At 42.0% G+C, this 20157-nt stretch overlaps 1 protein-coding gene across 6 annotated transcripts in view; it reads right to left on the bottom strand.

Annotated features, from left to right (window-relative positions):
* FBH1 (F-box DNA helicase 1) overlaps window positions 1–20157 on the bottom strand; it is a 38859-nt gene that overhangs the window by 16822 nt on the left and 1880 nt on the right. For 3 of the 6 annotated variants that reach the window (XM_019738226.2, XM_074325022.1, XM_074325024.1), the window contains exons 2-10: window positions 13576–13731; window positions 10988–11589; window positions 7754–7884; window positions 7515–7650; window positions 6024–6214; window positions 3708–3800; window positions 3248–3339; window positions 1339–1507; window positions 384–606 (exon numbers count right to left, since the gene is read on the bottom strand). In XM_019738226.2, coding sequence (XP_019593785.2) covers window positions 384–606; window positions 1339–1507; window positions 3248–3339; window positions 3708–3800; window positions 6024–6214; window positions 7515–7650; window positions 7754–7884; window positions 10988–11589; window positions 13576–13731 — 1793 coding nt within the window. Of the gene's footprint in view, window positions 1–383; window positions 607–1338; window positions 1508–3247; window positions 3340–3707; window positions 3801–6023; window positions 6215–7514; window positions 7651–7753; window positions 7885–10987; window positions 11590–13575; window positions 13732–15773; window positions 15964–20157 lie in introns of all 6 variants that reach the window. The other 3 variants (XM_019738229.2, XM_019738228.2, XM_074325023.1) reach the window with 2 other exon arrangements.

Raw genomic sequence — 20157 nt, forward strand, 5'->3', positions numbered from 1 at the left:
CGAAAGGCTGGAATATTTCTCTAGATTTACGACTGACAGTTAAGTCATAAAAAGAATGGCAAACGATTGAAAAAACTTGATAAAAACTAGAAAAGGGATTCGCAATCTTTAGATTCGTCCAGCAGCCCCAGTGACAAGCTCCTGTAAACCCTGGGCAGGTGCCTCATATGTTAAAGTGTGAGGATTAAGTGAAGTGTCTACGAGTGTTCTTCACAGAAAACGCTTCACAATTCACAGCTTTCAAGACGGGCCCACAGTCTCCCCATCCACCTGCATTTTCTGCCAGCAGTTCCGAAGAAATGAAAGGCGAATATAATACTGTATCATGTCGACGCTTCTCTTTCCTCCCCAGCCCCAACACTTAAAGATATTTAGATACTCACCAGTTTCTCACTCTGCTCAACCATCACTCTCTGTCCTTGGTTGTCCTTACACCAAATAGGCACGTGATCAATAGTCAGCTCTTCGTCAGCCGAGGCAAAGAAGTTTTCCAAAGTCTTACACACTAGTTTGGCCCTTATGAAGCCACCTTTCCCTTCAGCGAGGACAGAATTGACCATAAAAGGTGTTAACTTGAAGAGATTCAATTTCTTCTTTGATTGGTACCTGCAATGCACAGCCCAAATGAAAAGTATTGGGCTTTACTGGCAATGCCAATAAAGTGGCCCCCCACTCCCAACCCTCTTCTCTCTGATGACACCACAAGGTCACTCTCGGTGTCACATATACGTGAGGGGAAAACAAAGAAAGCCAGAGAAGTTGAGCTAGGTCCATGTTATGATTTGAAATGGCTTCCTTAGGCTTTCAGGAATTCACATATAGTAACCTAGAAGACGAAGTGGCTCATGGCAGATACTGCTATTCCAAAGTGTGGACCAGACTTCAAGAGGCCCTGGGGGTGGGGGAGTGGATACTCGAAGTGCCTTGAAGCCTTCGTGTCCAAGGGAATGCTGGTTCAGAGGCCCCAGGAGACCTGGGCCAAGATCACCTCAGCTTAGGCACTCCCTCTCGCCTCCTTCCAAGGAAAGCCTAACACTAATTAATCAGATTGCTGATATCCTGAACTTTAAACAAGTCATTTTGACTTTCTGTGCCTCAATTCCAGAGAAAGGAGAATGCCCCCCTCAGTAAGATATTACTAACTTGCAAGCAATATATTTTTATGGGGTAAAAGTGCAAATCACTAAATCTATCACTATAGTTCCTGCCTATCAGTGGAGGTAAAAGCATTACATTTTCTTAGTGTCACTGTGGTGTAAGGTCATATGTGGTCATGGTGACTGCAACATAAATAACAGTAATTAGACATAACAATGACGGTGGCAACGCAATGCTCACTTCCGCCCGACGTGTCCATAGGCCATGGAATGAAAGGTTTTGCAGATGACATTGCTGGGGAAGACTAGCTCAGCCTGCTTTGCGATGCTCTTGTTGAATGTCACATACAGAAACCTGCTCCCAGACCACTTCTCAGCGTACTTGACCAGGGTAGAGGTCTTCCCGGTGCCTGGGGAAGCCAAGAGGAAAGGAGGTGACCCTCTAACCAGGAAAACCTGTTCCAAAGGATGCCCTAATCAGGTCTTATCCTCGCCTATCTTGCCTCTTGCTTGAGACCAGACAGTGTCCACTTTTTCAGTAAGATAAAAACTAATAATGGTGTAGTAAAAAGAGGAGCAGATTCTAAGCCAGATAAACCTGTGTTGGGATTGTGGTTCTGTCAGCTTCTAGCTGAGGAGCGAAGGGCAAGCCACTTGACCTCAATGAACTTCAGTTTTTCTCCTCAGCCACGAGTGGTAACACTGACCTTGCAGAGTCTGGCTGGATAAAGATAATCATCAAGGTACCCGGAAGAACTCACTACGAGGTAGCTACTGCTGGCCTGGGAGTCACTAATGCTTCCACGGCAAGAGCATACAAACGAGATTCATTCTGAACGCTCTTGTCGGCCCTGCCTCGCCAACATTCAGTCAACCATTCAATTATGCAACTGTCACTCATTTAACAAATATGTATTGAGCACTTACTACATGTGCAGCTAAGCACTGGAAGTATATTAAAAGAGAAAGCAAGGCTCCTGCATTACAATCTAGCTGGAAATAAAATACCAACACAGTTGAAACAATTAGAACAAAATGAGAGTATGATGGTAACCCAGTAGAGTGAAAAAGAATATGGATTTGGAAACAAAAAAAGTCACACCTGCCAAAGAAGAAAAAAATAGTACCTCTTTCCCCACCTGGGCTGTTTTGAAAATTAATGACCCAGTGTGGAAATAGTGATAAAATGCATATGTTGGCTATTCTTACTGTACAATCAGGTACCAAATGGTTAATGTGGATGATTAGTTATAGGTATGAATTCGGAGATCATATAGGACTCAAATCACTGAAGAAGCCTCCATCAAGAAGAAAGAAATGATGGGAGTCCACATGGCAGGACAAAGAAAGAGAGGGAGTGGGAGGAAAAAGAGAAAGAGGGGGTGTGTTTTTGGAGAGAAACAGATCCAGCTTTGAATTCTACCTCCCTCACTTATTTGCTTATTTAACCCGGGGCACGTCATTTTAATTTCTCTGAGCTCCAAGTCTTTCCCTACCAAACAGAGGTAACTAAGCAACCTTGTGGAACGTTGTCAGGATTAGCCCAGCACCGGGCGCAGGGCAGGCATTTAAGAAACGGTTGTTGTTTTTGGCAGGACATTTAGGCAGAAAAGAAGTGGGAAGGAATTCCAGGCCAAGAAAACCACATAAGCAAAGGTTCAGACAAAAGAATAACCACGTCCTTTAGGAGACTGTAAGGACAATCAGTTGACCAAGGCAGGAGAACAGCAGACAATGCATTCAGGGATGTAGTTAGAACCAAATGGTGGAAGGGCCTTCTAGAACTTCACCCGACAGAAATCAGGAACTACCGAAAGTCTCCACGCAGGAGATTACCCCAGCCTGCCAGTCTATAAGCAGTGACTGAGCGTATACGATGATAAATGATGGGCGGGATTGATCCTAGTGGGACCTACTCCACAAACTAATTCCTATGAACTATTTGTCTCACCAGGAACTCCAGCATGGATGCTCCCTGGAGTGCTAAGAAAAAGCAGGCATTACTTGGCAGCTGCTTTTTGGATTATTTCATTGCAGTAGTTCGCTAACAGATCAAGTTAAAGATACTCTGGCAGGGAGCAGGGAAGGGGGATGTAGTGATAAGAGGTATGAACCTGACTCTCTATTCCGGTACTGGCGAGCCCCCTTACCTGCAAATGCCATAATTTTTACCACCTGGAGAGGTTCCATCTTATGGCTCAGAATCAGCTGTTGTTCATGCGTAAGCTGAATCGTTTTCTTGCTATAATCATTACAGAAGAGAAATTAGAAAAATACAAAGGAATTGAAAGACCAGGTAATGACCATCAAAAACCAAACAGGCAAGTCAGATAAACAAAATTTAACCAAAAAAAGGGCCTCCCTTTAGGGTGATAAAAATGTTCTATAACTAGATTATGACACTGGTTGCACACTCTCAGTAAATTTACTAAAACTCATTGAATCGTGCAATTAAAATGGGTGAATTTTATGTAATGAAATTATACTTCAATAAAGTTGTTAAAACACCTCTCCTCCTTAAGCATGAGAAAGAGTCAAAAATGGAAAACACACACACACACACACACACACACACACACACACACCCGCTACACACACACACGTACATACCCTGGCCAAATCGATGGCTCCTCTTTAACTTCTGTGGCCTGAATATATGAATTCTCCTGAAGATACAGGCAATAGAAAATGTTGTAGTGAATCCTAACAAGGAAAAAGCAGATTTAGAGAGTTTCAAAGTAAATTACAACCTGTATCTTACTTTTCCTTAGATGTATTTAGATTCCTTACCATTTCTACAAAGAAAACAGTATTGTATGAAAAAAAGGAAAGAATTTAAATATACCTAGAGCTGACCAAAGCCCTCTGGGAGAGCACGGTTCTGGGAAAGACGCCTGGCTCCAGTGTGCAAGAGCAAAAGGAGAGAGACCAGGACGTGCTCTTTGGGGAACAAGGCACTAGCTGAGACCTTAAGAGACAGATTATCACAAAAGCAGTAAGAATCAGTTAAATACAAGCATAAATTCTGCTTCTAGTGGTGAGATTCTTGTTCAACATCAATGTAACATCATCTTACTTTTCTGAGCCCCCCGAAGCAGTTGCTCTGCTCCCTGCTTCTTGTAAGGTAATACTGGCTTAAAAGCATGAAGAATATTCCACCTTTTATGGTCCCAAAGGAAGGGTGCTGCATAGGTAACAAGATATAATTACCAAGGATTAGAAAACAAAATAGCCTCCAAGTCACCAAGAGGTGCTAAAGACGACAGTGCACTCAACAGAGACCCTGGATAAAGCCAAACACATCCCACCACTAGCCACTCCAGGCCTCTCCATGTTCACTGAATCCAAACTCATCTCCCTCCATCACCAGTCGCCCACCACTGGTGCATTACTCCCCATCCCTAGAGTGAAAAGAGGTGAGCTCGAAGCACCAATCTTTCTGAGGTAACAAATACCTTTAATAATGTAACATTTCAGTCTCTGGTCATATTCAGATTATCTCAGAGGTAAAGCAGGAAAAAATACATAAACACAACAAAACTCATCATATCATCCCTCCCACTCCTCATCTGTGTCCTTGCAAACATGCAGATAATATGTAGGTTCCTATCTGCACTTAGAACATGGCCCATCGTTTGTGTATGTCTTGTCTGAGTTATGTCATACAGGTCCTTGCCCCACGCCTCTATGCCGTGGAGTAGAATACAACATAAACTGTATTTAACGAATTGCAACATATCTCAGAAACACAGAAAATACTGGACATTTCTGGAGAATAAACGTTCCATCCTTGAACTTCACTACAGATGACTGGGCCCCAGTTCATTGGTGCCGCCACCCATGTTCCTCCTGGGGCTCACTTATTGCAGAAAAGAAAATCCTCTCTGGAACGTCTGCTTCTGTAAGACCTGCCGCATTACCATACTGCCTGTCTCTAGATCAGGGCTCAGGGCCTTCTGGTAGCTGCCATGGATTCCATTCTAACCATTTACATGGCCTACAACAGCTTCCTTCATCTGGTCACTGTCGACCTCTCATAATCGCATGCCAGTCTCCCTCTTACTCACTACATGCTTGCCACTAGACTTCTTCTGTTCCTTGTATATACTAAATTCATTCCCTAAATTCATTGGGCCCTTAAGTGATCTGTTCCTTCTGCTAAAATGCTCTGCCCCCAAATTTAAAACAGCCTGTTATGCCCGGCGTCCCGGTTTCAATCCCAATGGTACTTCCTCAGGACTCCCTTTTTCTCACCCCATCTAAACTAACGCTCCTCAACACATCCTTTGCCCGTCACCCTGTTCTTTTTCTTTGCAGCACTAATCACTTGCTAAAATGTTGTTTAACACATTTACTTATGACATGTGTCTCCTCACTAGAACACACAGACAAGGGGAGCAAGAATATTGTCCAGCTCTTTCCCGGTGGCATTGCTAGTGCCTGGAAAGGTAGGACGTGCTCAAAATGTCGCTTAATATACACATCCCTCTCAAAGTTGGCCTGTACCATGAAGGTCACTCTGAATTAGCAACCCGCATGCTACAGCCTTTTCACGCTAAGATGATAAACAGACAAGACTTGACCACAATTTTTACATCCTAGCCCAAAAAAGTGAGAAATGGAGGAACCAAATGCTGTTGTCCTAGGAAAATGTAGCCACATATGAATGAAGAATCTTCCCTTTGGGATTCAACAGCTGTGAAACTAAGTGCCTCGGTGATTAATTTTACAGTTGCAGGGCACTTTATTTTTGCAGAGCACTCTTACTATGTCACTACACTGAAATCTCACAATGCCGTCATTGCACAGACAATGAGTTTTACTGCTCGCCTCGTGTTAAAGTGGGAAGTGGCAGAGCTGGGACTTGTGGCAAGTCCAGGACCTTTCGCTCCATCAGCATCTTCGCTCTTCCTCTCCCCGCCTTACCGATTGCTGATGTTAATCCCCTTCTCCCTCATGGCGTAGAGAAGCACAGCGATGCAGTATAAGGTCTCCGTGATGTCCGGCATAGTCACGGTGGAGCCAGGTCTCCTGAGGCAGAAGAGGAGCTGCTGGATATCATTCACGCTGCTGGAGAGCAGGACAATGGCTGCTACCAAAGCCCACACGTTGACACCCTGGAGGGAGATGGACCAGGGAAGGGAGGAAAGACCGAGAAACACAGGGCACGATGAATAAAAACCGTATCAGACAACCAGTGAAGAAATTCAAGGTTGGGGTTCAGGTGCCATCTCCAGATTGGGAAACCTTTTCTTTTGCCCTGGACTCCTTTCTTTTAATCACTTGTGGGTTTGATTCTTAATTTTCTTCAATTAAATAACGTTTATAAAGTATTTAACATAGAACCTTGCATAGACAAGACTGTCACATCCCCACCCCTCCTCTCCAGGTCAGTGTGAGCTCTCAGGTCTACACATACTCAACAGCGTCAAACAGGGTAGTTACTAAATGGGCGCCTATGTGGGAGGCACACAAGACACAGGGTACAAAGGAAGACAGTAGTCTTTGGTGGAGGGGGAATCAATACTGACCATTCTCTGGCATTAAGATGTTAATTTATTATTTACTTTGGTATTATTACTTAATAATTATTCAATATTAAGTTAAATACACATGAAATAAATTATTTTTATAATAAATTTATTATTATGAATACAATATGCTCCACTTAATCACGTCACAGAAAATGTTCACTAACGTGGAAATAAACAATAATGGACATGTATCTGTATTATTCTTAACTTTACTACAAGTCTCTCTGTTAAAAAATGCATTCCAACAAAGGAAGTTTCCATGCATCTCTCAGTACAACCATCCTGTGAAAGAAAACTCACTCCACCACCATCAAAAATCATTTCACTGAAGACACAGAGAAATGGACATGGCTGGATTTCCAACCCACTACTGGTTGCAGACTTCCAACCTTCTTCAGGCTGAGGTTGCATGTAGCTTCCAAAAGAAAATCTGAAAATCTCTGATCTAAACAAGGAGCCACAAGTCGAGAAACTGAGGACTACTTATTGCTTTCTCATTAACTCATTGTGCACTGTAGCAAGACCCATAATTTCTCTGGTCCTCACATAACCCACATTGTTGACAATGGAATCGGCTGCCTTGTACAGAAATCCTTATGAATCAAAGTGTTCCGAGGTTACATGACCATCTCTGTTGAGGATTCCTAAGCAGAATGGGAAATTGGACTAAACGCTTTTGAATATTCTTTCCAAATTTAAGAATCTACAGCAATGTGGCCTTTTCCTTCTCTAACGGGGCCTATAACACGATTAAGGCTTCAAAACAGAGGTTAAAGAAAGATTTCGAAAAAAAACCTAAAATAACCTTCGGCACCAATACACTTTCTTCCAATGAGAAAAGGTGTCGCCCTCCCCAAAAACTCCCCACGGCCCCTGCACGCACCACAGCGGCAACGTAGAGGTCAGGGAGGTGTTGCCGCAGGCACGCCTCCGCCTCTGGAAGGAGGAGGTGATCCCTCAGACTGCACAATGCCCTCGCAGGATCCACACTGGGGGAGCATTTAGTGGTGGCTGTATAGCTGGAAGACAGTCACGGCAGAGACCATGAGAAAAACGATCGTAAGTGATTATATGGGAAAGGACTTGAGAAACTGTCTTCCTCGGAGGAGAAAAGCAACTCACCGGATGAGGTTCAGCACACACAAGTCGGACTCCTTCTCTATCCCATTATCCAGCAGGATGCCATCCACTTTGCTCACAGCCTGCTCTTCATTCATCAGGTACTGATGATACAGCTTCTTCCAAGGAATGAACTGTATGGTTTAAAAAATCCAAAATAACATGCAGGCAATGGCTATTAGAAAGCAGGTTAGGCCAGAAACATATAGATAATCTTCTAGCAGTTGAAAAGCAATTTTTACAGTTCACAATCAAAAGTTTGGTAAATAGGGTAGACACAGTTCACAAACTTTGGTTGGAAACTAGGAGAACTGGGTCTTGGTTTTGGTTTGAACACTAACTTGTGATGGAATCTGGGAAAAGCTAATGTTTCCATTTCCCTATATGAAATACAGGGACACAATGGCTCAGTGTTTCAATGAGCATTAAATAATATGAAAGCTGTGGCTATACTAACATCAGACAAAATAGATTTTAAGTCAAAAACTATTATAAGAGGCAAAGGAAGAGATTATATAATGATAAAAGGGTCAATTCACCAAGAAGATATAACAATTATAAATATATATGTACCAACAACAAAGCTCCTAAATCTAGGAAGTAAACATCGACAAAATTGAAAGGAGAAATATTGCTATAGGAGACGTAACAACAATAGGAGACTTCATAACAGCAATATAGTAGCAATAGGAGACTTCAATACTCCACTTTCAAGAATGGATAGAACAACTAGACAGAAGAGCAATTAGGAAACTGGGAGTGTGAGCAACACTAAGTCAATTAGCCCTAATAGACATATACAGAACAGTCTACCCAACAACAGCCGAGTACACAGTCTTCCTAAGTGTACATGGAACATTTTGCAAATAGATCACATACTAGGCCACAAAACAGGTCTTAAGAAATTTTAAAGGATTGAAATTATAGAAAGTACCTTTTTCAATCCCTGTGGAATGAAACTAGAAATCAGTAGCAGAAAGAAAACTAGAAAACCCACAAATATGAGGAAATTAAACAATGTACTCTTGAAATAATCAATGGGTCAAAAAAAAGAAATCACAGAGAAATTAGAAAGAACCTTGAAACTCATGAAAACTAAAACACAACACACCAAAACTTATTGGATGCAGTAAAAGCAGTGCTAAGAGAGAAATTTATAGCTGGAAACACATTAAAAAAGAAGATCACAAATCAACAATCTAATTAGATACCTAAAGGAACAACAACAACAAAAAATTTTAAAAAAGGAACAAACTAAACCCAAAGCTAGCAGAGAGAAGGAAATAATAAAGACTAGAGCAGAGATAAATAAAATACCTAGGGAATAGAAGAAATTTTAAAAATCAATGAAACCAACAGTTGTTGTTTCTAAAAGATCAACAAAATTGACAACCCTTACATATATTAAGAAAAAAAAGAGAGAAAATTCCAATTACAAATAGGAAATGAAAGCGAGAACATTACAACTGATGTCACAGGAATAAAAGAGATTATACGAGAATAATTGCGAACAACTGTGCATCAACAAATTGGACAACCTAGAAGAAATGGATAAATTTCTAGAAACACAGAACCTACCAAGACTGAAGAAATAGAAAATCTGAACAGACCAATAATGAGTAAGGAGATTGAATCAGTAATCAAAAACCTCCCCAAAAAAGAAAAACCCAGAAACAGATGGCTTCCCTGGAGAATTCTACTGAACATTTAAAGAAGAATGAATATCAAATCTCCTTAGACTCTGAAAAAACTGAAGAGAGAACACTTCCAGACTTAATTCTATGAGACCAGCATAAACTTATATCAAAGCCAGAAAAAGACACTATAGGAAATGAAAAGAAGATGAGAGCTATAATAGATTACTGACAATAAATACATCATGTCATTGTTGGTGATGACAAAAATAGCATTATTCTAACATTTCAAGAGGTAAGTAAGTATAAGCTGGAATATCTTGCCCCAAATCTTCGTAAGCAGAATGGAGAGAACCCTTACCTATCCCCATCTATGACTATTCAGTTCACATCAGAGAGATCTCAATTTAGTGGGTGGAAACACTATGACACAAAACAGGGTTCACATCTAAAAGCAGAAAGATATTTCTCAGAAAGTAGGAGACAAGACTCCAAGCAAAGAACAGAGCCAGAGTGATGTGAAATTTCCTCCAAAATCTTTTGTGCTTAGAAGAAAAATGTACTAAGTCATGATATATCCATCTTGCACCCCATCCCTAAATTTTTAAACTTTAATATAATTGAAGGGAGAGTTAATTTCTGTGTCTCTGATTTATTCCCAATGGCTAGTCTAAGGGATATACAGAGGGTGCCAAAAAAAAAAAATGTATACACATTTTAAGAAAGGAAAACAACTGTACTAAAATTGTAATATTCAATATATACCGATAACAAAAGATGAATACAAGTCATGCATGTACAGTTTTTTGGCATCCCAGTACAAACTAAGAAAAACATTTTCCTAGCCCTCAGGTTTACCTGAGAACCTGAACCTGGGATGGAAAGAAGTGCAATTAAACAACAGAGAAGGGAAGAGTGACAGAGTAGTGATATGACTAATTGTAGCACTGAGAATTCTTTTCTGAGAGCATGGGCTGCCCACTGTACCAACCTCAAAAGGTACTCCAGGGTAATTCAACATCACGCTCATTTATAATTCACCTATTATATGTAAAATAGCGTGAAGCACAATGGAGAATACATTTATAGGACAACCAGCCTTCTATCAACGAGCTAATAATTTAAAGGGGGGAGGAAGGCTCCCTGAATCGTAACACAAAAAGGCAATAAGCTTGTAACAGAGGTAAACATTCCTGCAGCAGCCCAGGAGAGAGCAAGCAATTTCAATGGGAAGGAGTAAAGCCTTGAAGAAGAGGTAAGACATCAGCAGAGATATGAGGGGCCCTTTATGTGGGGGTGGGGGTGGGGTGGTTAGACCAACGTGTGGAAAGGAATATGCAGTCTATGGTTGGGATGCAGCAATCATCTGTTGTGTATAGAGCACACAGGGATGTGTTGAGGAGAAGTGAGCAATGAGGCTGGGGTAATAAGGGAGGACAAACATGGAAGGCCTTACCTGCCTCCAGGGAATCTGGGTATTATTCTGGAGGCAAATGGAAAGTACCATTTCGGAAGAAACGCTATAATCAGAAGTACGCATTAAGTGAAGCTAACCTCTGTACTTTTAGAGAAAACATCAGAGAACTATGAGCGCTCTACGTACCAGTGGATCACTGATTATGTCCCTCCAAAGGTGGCACACCAAGCTCAGGTTCCCATAGAGATCTTCCATGGGGAGGAAAGCAAAGATGTGCCTCAGGACCTCGCTGGGCATGCTACAGATGTGGCTCTGGGGTTCTTGGCAGGGCAAGGTCCCAAGAAGCCCATAGCAAGAGTCAGGAATGGGATCAGGACCCATGTCCTCCACTTCTTGGCTGGATTCTTCAGACTCTGCAGAGAGCCATGACAGACAGCCCTCCGCTTCTTGCCTAGCTTCCCTGGGCTTTGTGTAGCACGGGGACAAATGATGCCGTGGGGTTTTCTTGGAAACCCCATCCCACTGGCTGGTCCCTGTAGCTTGATTCCTCTCGTCCTCAAAGGACCAAGAGCGCTTCCTTGCAGGCAGAGCAGAGCCTGATGGGCCCAGTCTTGCTTCTCCATCACCTTCCTGGGGCCGGGCACAACTGCTCTCTGCAGCAAAGATCATTTCACCCTCCAAGTCCTTAGAGCTGTCCTGGCCCACAGAATTGCTTTTGGCCATGTCATTGGTGCACCGACGCTGGCCGGCGAGGAAGAATTCAGTGATGTATCTTTGACATCCTTGACCTGTACAGAGAATCCAATCAGAATGAACGAGAAAAGGATAATGACTGCTGACCCACGGTTGGCCCCAATGAGACAAACTAATTTTCAATTGCCTATGTTAATAGAGAAAAGAGACAAGGACACAGTGGCCAATTGATTATATGAAGAGCTTAATCCAAAATACATTTATATTTGGCTCTATCATATAGTCAAACACACATCTGGAAAGAGACAGAGACCAGTCTGCAGATGGTGCGAGCAACACATTATACCTTGCAATATATACAAACTGAATACGTAAATGGACAAAGAGCAGACGACTGCTCGCATTCACACATCCACTTACAAAAATTCAGACCTCCTGGCTTGCTCTTAAAATAAAAAATCTAAGTCTGCTTAAGTAGAAAGGAAAATGTCTTAGGTTATCAGGAGTCAGTAAAACACACTCTCTTATGGGACCAAGTTAAAATCCTTTTATTTTCATTTCCTCCTGTGAAGCTGACACATTGATTTATTTCAAAATAAAGAGGAGTTTACTTTAAAATAAGAATTTTTTTCATAGTATTAGATTGGTACCTAATCTAGTCTACACATTTATTCAGTCGGCATTTACTAATAAGCACCTGTGATTCTGAGACAAAAATAAAGCAAAAAACGGTATGTATACTCCCTGACCTCACAGACTTTTCAGGCACTTAGGGGGATCAAATGGTGACTTCACATGTCACCACTGCATTGTAAACTCCTATACATTACTGTCCAAGGCCAATAAAGTATTTAAACGCCTTATCAATTTATATCAAAATACATGGTTCCTTCCTGAAATGACTATAGCCAGAATTCTCACTTTGGAAAATACGAAAGTGGAATAAAACTAGGTTTAACCTTTAATAGATCTACAGAATTTAATATTTTTTCCATGTTAGGAAAAAAACTATAACTGCTTCATTTAATAGAAACCCAGAGTTTTGAAGTCAACAGGCCTGGGTTAAATCCTGTTATTTTCTAATTGTGGAATTCAATCAAACCAATGTCTATGAAGAGCCTTCTACAAGGTCAGTGCCAGGACTCCCCTCTGAAACATACACATGCTGACGGTCTTTGTCAGTAAAAAACTCACAACACAGAGAAGCTGACTTATACACACAAAACAAACAAAATACAACCACTTAGTTAAAAACTGCTTCATAAATTGGTTACAGCAGTTCCAAAAGTGATAAACACGTACTATAATATTTACAGAAAACTGCATAAGATTTGAGTTGGATTCTGAAATTAGATATAGCAAAGGTAAACAAGGCAATCTGGATCATACTAACAGGTATTAACAAAAGTAGGAATTCGCTTGGCACATCAATGGGTTATAAGAAAACCAAACTGCCAGAAATACAACTTGCATGTAATAAATATCACGTAACGGCAAGTTTGCGCTTGAGTCCGTAATAGTGACAGAAACACTTCACTGTAGGCTCTTCAGAGGGTGCTGACATGACAGGAAATGGTCCTCAAGATTATCTACTTAATGATGTATGTTCCAGTTGATTTGAAAGAAAGAAAATCTATAGGCAAGGAGAAGTGTTACTGCAGTAGTCCAGGTTTGAGGTGACAAAGGGAGCAGTCTACCATGAAAGCACTGGGTGAGGGAACATTTTGGAGAAATATAATCATACAGCGGACCTAGTGACAACTAGACAAACAGGACTATTACAGAGTCAAGAAGTCACAATGTTTCTAGATTGAAATAGTGGTGATATTGGTACATGTTTCCTACCATGTTATAATTAAGCAAGCTAATGGAATTCATTCAGTCACATTTTCCCAGGGCTTTTACCAACCATCATAATGGATGGGATTTTCATGGAAAGCCCTCAAATAATGAAAAAGGTGTCAAACAGTTGCAACAGGACTACGAAATCACAGCAGCAATACTTACAAATACTGGGAGGTATTCAAAGACCACACACACCACAGATTCTGAAATGCAAGGTAGTTTTTTGGAAGACATACCCCTAGTCCCTCTTTTTGTTCTGGGTCTAGGATAGAGACCGTGGTTTGGGTCTCTGTTTGTCCATCTTTGACTGAAGGGCTGGGTCACAGCCAAGTGACTCCGAGCTAAATGTTGGCAGTCGATGGCTGTAAGATGCTTCCGTTTAAACCGTCTCACTGTTTTGTACCAACAGGCAGAAGAAATGGGACACTTGTTAGTTATCATTAATTCTACAAGCCTACCAGTAATACTTAATTCTCAGGACTACACTGACTGTGGATCACCCCAGCCAACCCTTTACTTCTTCCCTATATTCCCACCGACTTTTAGTCATTTCCGAGTTCCTTACCATGTCTACCCTAGACTTTAAGAATCCTAAAATAAGATCCTGAAACAGACTTTTTTACTTATTATACTTTCTAGAAGCCCTGGTCACGAGATACTCATTCAAAAAGAAGTTGCCACTAACAGATAACTCAAGGTCTGGCATCGTTTTCTTGACTTAGGCAGGCCACTTATGTTCCCATAATAACCATAAATATTTAAGAGCTGGTTATAGCTTTTCAAAAATAAACTCACTCATCATCCCCTTACCAGCTTCTCCAAGTGTCAGAAGCAGAATGCAGTGACCAATAAAAGTCACTATAAATTCCCAGGGAAGACCACACTGTACACCTCTTAGTCCCCAGAGGATTTCAGGATTGAGCATAGGATCAGAGCAAGGCTCCTAAGTAGAAGAGTTCACTTTTAAGGATCTTCAGGGGAGGAAATTTCATATTCTCCCACAGCAACGTATTATAGCAGCAATTGTACCTAGGATTCTGTCTTAAGTATTCAAATGCCCACCCAAATCTAAAACATACCCTTAAATTCAGCTTTTGGAAATATGCAAGACAGAGGCTACAAGCAGATTTGTATCCAAGAGGTAATCACACATATGCAATGCACCTTGGAACTTTTTCTGTAAAAAGTATGTAAGAATGGCTTTATCTACAGCCCTTCCCAGCCAACTATTCTAATGATGCCATAGTAAAAACAGAGAGGCACTGATAATGACCATCATTAGGTAGTCATGTCTTAATCACATGGCTAAGAGTCAAAGCATGCTCTAGAGCAGGGGTGTCCAAACTTTTTTCAACGTTTTTTACCAAGGGCCATATGCGGTAAAACACACAAACAGCCGGGCCACTCACTCGAGGTGAAGTACATATTGCCTCACCTGGTTTATTTAACTAAATATATTTTTGGAATTTGCTGCGGGGCAAATAAAAATGGATTGCGGGCCGCAGTTGGCTCGCAGGCCGCAGTTTGGACACCCCTGCTCTAGGGTAAGGAAGTATTCGGTCTTTTCACTGCTGTACCCGCTGCAGGTAGCCAGACACACAATACATGTTCAACAAACACTGAAAGAGTGAAGGAGGATGACAAGACAGCAAGGTCAGAGCGGTCAGGTTGGCTGGTAGAAAAACCTAAGCCCTAGACTACTAGGAATTTACTGTAGGACTGCTTTCATGTGGAACTCAGCAAAAGCAGACCACCTGGGGGACCTACCTTAAAGGTACCACACCTGACAGACAAGAGAACATCAAAGAAACTCAAAAGAAACTGTTTTGGAAAAGTAGATTAATATGGACAGAGGTAGACTTTTATTTGTGTATTTATTTTATAACACATATCTGAATAGTAAATGCTTGTTGAAAAGATTAAATGTTTGCAGGATTCTAACAAAGACGCAGGAGCAAAAGAAAAAGGTAAGGGGAGTGACTGGAAGAAGTGTTCTGCTTCCAGAGTGCTGGTATATTCCATCGTGTTCTGGCATGAAGCCCTCATGGATGGAGCGATGGTTAACAGGTGGGGGGCGGGGGCGCCTGGACTGGGAAATCTGGCTTCTGAGTACTAACTAATACAGCCCCCTGTGTTGTCACCTTTGGAATGGCGTCACCTCAGCCATGACTGCTTATCTGGGAAGCAAGCAAACACTCTTACTGTAGTTACATATCAAAAATTACTTTTCTGACTTCAGCTAGATGTCAGAAAAATTGGCCTGTATTGTATCTGCCTCTCAGGCCTCTGAGAGATGAAGTGCTGTGATTCAGAGCTGGAAGCCAGGAGTCCTGCCGCTCCCTTGAGTTAAACAAGTCATTTAACTGAAAGGCTTCGTGATGTATTCAGATTTGGAGTCAGAAGGCCTCCTCCGCTTGGAAGGTATATGACTCACCAAAAGCCTTGATTCCTTATCATTAAAAACGGGGATTAAAATCACGTGCCACACTGAATTCACAGAACGGTTAGGAGGTTCAAATGAGACAATATAGATGAAAGTACTTCGTAACACCCACGCTGAAGCTGACAAAACCTGTCAGCTGAAATATTAGAAGAATCACACGTCGACCACAGTGTTCTGTCTCCTAAAAGATGCATAAGGTTTCATATCATTAAGAGCCTTGCAAAATTTAAGAAAAGAACTATACTAAAATTCTAACCACCCTCCTGTATTAATATACTTTTAAACTAGCAACTCAAATACAACTTTATCAAAATAAAGATGCTCAAAGGCCACTTCTTCCATCCCTGAGTCCCCCAAGCCCCATGGTATGCCCCCCTCTAAACGGCAGGTGCGCTCTGCACCGCTCTGAAAGGGCATTTATTGTTACAAGCCGCTCAAGATGCTTCCAGGAGCAAAGGCAAAGAGTGCTCCGTGATGAATATACACAGCTAAGGGCCTGGAGAGAGATCAGACTCACTCGTGGGCTTTCCAAACTCTTCAAGGTCCCAAGATGGTCAACGGAGTCTCCCCCATAGCTCAGCGGGTATGTGAACCCCTCTTGGAGACTCTCCCACAGTAACTAACAGAAATGTGTCATATCCCTCAGGTGTGAGGACAGAAAAAAGTAATGAGACTGTATGAAAATCACTCTCTCAAACAATTTTTCCCACTCCCATACTGCTTTTCCAGTGACAGCTTCCTTATGGCATGACATCCCTCTGTTCCCCCACTCCCGTGGCCCCCTTTTCTAGAGCCCCCAGCTCAGACTGCTGGTCCCCAGTCTTCGCTGTCAGACTTCAAAGTGGTGACTACCTGGAGTTTGGCCTTTACCCAGCATGGATCTCCTCACCTTGAAGATGACCTGTCCCGTCCTAGCCCCACTTCCGGCCCCCGCCCCCGCCAGTTAGGCCCACTAATGAGACTGGACTCTGATCCATCTCCCTTGAACTAGTTACTAAACCTCTGCTAGACTACAAGCCCCTAAAAGGCAGGGAACATGTCTCATCACCTTACTCCTCACAGCACTTAGCACAATACTATGCAAATACCAGGTACTCAGACTTGGTGAATGACAAGTCCATGGCTGATTCCTCAATTCTGTTTTAATCTGCCCAGCTTCATTTTTTCATCTTCTTTATTGATAAACAATTTACAAAATAAGTCACAGAAAGTGAAATGGGATGCTTTGGGTCTTGTGGCGAAGGCTGTACTCCCTCTTCTTCCTCAGCTTCCCTGTCCTGCTTGCAGGTGGATGTCCCGGCCCATGAAACCTCTCATGCTTGTTCCTCCATTCTCTGCTCCCCGGCCAGCGCACGGGGAAGTTGATTCCCCAGGGTATTCTTAGGAGACACACATTCAACGAGGAAGACTCCAGCAGCCTGGCTCCTTGAATTATAGCTTTAAAGAGTGCCACTCCTCCCCCACCACACACACACACACACACACACACACACACACGCATATACTGCAGCAATCTGGACCCACCTTAGATTGTTATGGGATTGAGAAATGAACTCTGATTGTGACATCATTATATGTTTGCATTTGTAACTGCAGCCAAGCTTACCCTAACCATTCCCAGATTATGTGAAATGAATACTAAATAATTTCCTTTCTTCCCCTACCTTTACTAATCAGAATTTACCAAAAAGTTCTCTAAAATTTGCAGGTTACAGACCTAAATGGACAAGATGAAGATAGTAAGTGCCTACAATTCCTGGAGGAAAAGATTACTATTAAAAAAAAAAAAATTAAGTCACTCTAGTACAAGGTATCTGACTGGCGAGATTGCCCATAACAAGAAGCAGAGAGGGCAGCCCTGCTAGCCTGGATAACTCACTGAGTCACCTCCCCTCAGCCGTTAGTTCTCCCTAAGCCTCTCACTCTTCTCTGAGGGACTCTGTGACGATCATCAAGTTTACTTTTCCTCTTGTGTTTCCTGTGGAGACAGCAGACGTGCTATGTCGCCCATTATTACAAGGACTCAGGTCAAGTTGCCACCTGGGAAACCTACGGAAGAGCACAATTTAAACACAGCTGAAGGTGGGATTCCCCAACTCCAGCACAGGAGAAAGTACTCATTCCAGGCAGGAAGCACTTTGCCTGCAGTGATAAAACCACCCTGCATGTCTCTGAGACACCTGTCACAACCATTTGTATGTGTGTTCCATATGTGTCACATACAAATGATTATTACTGCTAGAGTATATTTTATTATTTATTATAAACAGTTGTTTGTGTAAGTGTGTACTGATATGACTTCCACCCCTGGATTAAAAGCCCTACAGTCTCGTGGGAGGGAAGAGCAGGAACTCACAGAACCCTAGCACAGTGTGTATTACTCCACAAACAACTGTCAATTAAATGAACAGCTGCACAACTACAGCACGTCCTTCTAAAGAAGGTTAGGTTGTCTTCCATGGCTTTGCCACCCTGTGCCATCTTAGAGCTCCTAACTGCTTCATAGCTTTTCTCCACATGTTCTCACTGGATCTTTGCACAATCCTACGATTGTGCCACGATTAAACCAGGGCTCAGAGAAGACTTGTCTGAGGTCACAACACAGCTTGTAGGTGACAGAAGGTAGGTCTTCTGACTCTCCACGTCCAGTGTCCTTTCTACCATAACATTCTCCCTTCCATATCCAGAAAGATTTAAAGCAGCTTCTAAAAACCTCAGGTTTAATTTCTAGGTCACTTTTTTTTAAAATCGTTGTGAAATGACATAACCAAAGATTTAATAACAAGCAAATATTTGGAAGGTGTAATGAGAAGGAAAATATCACTAAATCCTGTAGATTCAAAATGGAAAAACTTCAAAGCATTTTGTCCCCATTCGCTCTAAAATAAACAAACGCAGAGAGAAAACACTACCGTGCTAGAGAGCTCCTTCCCCAGTACTCAGTCTTCATGCAGAGTCCTCCCCCACGCCACAGCCTGCTCCCCTCTAAACCCCAAAGGTCCAGGCTCCAGGCTCAATGGTCCTTAGAGCGCCTCACACTCTGCAAACACCTGCCCCTGTCTTGGCGACACATTCACTTCACAAAGAAACTAGGATGGAGGGAGCTTCTCTATGCATGCTTCCCACAAGGAAAAGAAGGAATAGTGAATAAAAGGAAAAACACGAAAATGAACATTATCTACAGAGTAGAATACACTTGTACACATTTGAAAGGCTTCTACTGTCAATTCATTCCACGACCACTTTCCTTCCACAACCAAAGCTCGTGGGGAACACCACGAGTGCTTCCTCTCCTGCTATCTCTGGTATCAAATGCAATTTTAGCGTGTGAACATACAAAAATGAGTAAGACTTAGCCTGCCCATAAGGCAGCTACCAAAAGAAACACAAATTACTGTACAGAAGGCAATATAAGCTCTACACAAATGCACACATGAAGTGCTCTGATACTAAAGAAAAGTAAACAGAGTTAGGAAAGTTGAAAAAGGCTTTATGAAGCATTCAGCCTTGAAAGGTGACTAGAATTCAGTATCGCAAAAGAAAGAATATGTGCAAAAACACAGAGAAATAGCACAGGACTGGTGTGGCAGAAGTTGGGTTTCATTAGGACAAGAGGGTCACGGATGGGGGACAAAGCTGGAAAAGGAATTTGGAGGCACAGACAATGAACGTCCTTAAATATAAAGCTAAGGAAATTGGACTCGATCAGGTAGATGATTCAGAGAATCACCCACCGAGCTTTTAAGCAGGGTCAGTGCACAATCAAATTTACACATTAGAACAGTAACTCTGGAGGTAGGATAGAGGATGGGTAAATACGAAGGCTATCAGAAAAATAAGGCAGAAAGCCACTTTTCTAGCCAAAGGGAGAGTTGATAAAGGCCTGAGAACAGCAGCAACAGAAATAGGGAGAAGGGGAAAGCAAAGATCAGTAAGTCTTTTCTGACAAGACTGGAAGAGAAAGGGTAAAGAGAAAGAACAAAGAGAACTGGCATTTCCACCTAGAACTGAATGTCATTAACCATGTTAATTAGTAAAGGAGAAACAGTGTTTTTGTTTTAATCACTTTTTCCTGGCGTGAACGGAGGAGGAAAGTTTTCAGTTTTGAACATAGTTGTTTGTTTTGTTTTAATGTTACTGTGGAATGCCAGGTAAAGCTCCAGGGGGGTACTTTGAAATATGAGACTGGTCCTCAAAAGGCATGTGAATGACAGTTGGAGACATAAGATTTGAGGTACTTTAGTGAGATGCTTCTAGGAGTAGGTGATTCTACAGCCAGAAGGGCAAAGTCAGAATCAAATTCAGTCTTCAAACAAAATCAACCCAGGAAGGATAGAGGGATATGACAAGCAGAGAAAAGATGATGGCAACCAAT

This window comes from Rhinolophus sinicus, linkage group LG02 (genome assembly GCF_036562045.2).
Source record: "Rhinolophus sinicus isolate RSC01 linkage group LG02, ASM3656204v1, whole genome shotgun sequence".
Taxonomy (NCBI): Eukaryota; Metazoa; Chordata; class Mammalia; order Chiroptera; family Rhinolophidae; genus Rhinolophus; species Rhinolophus sinicus.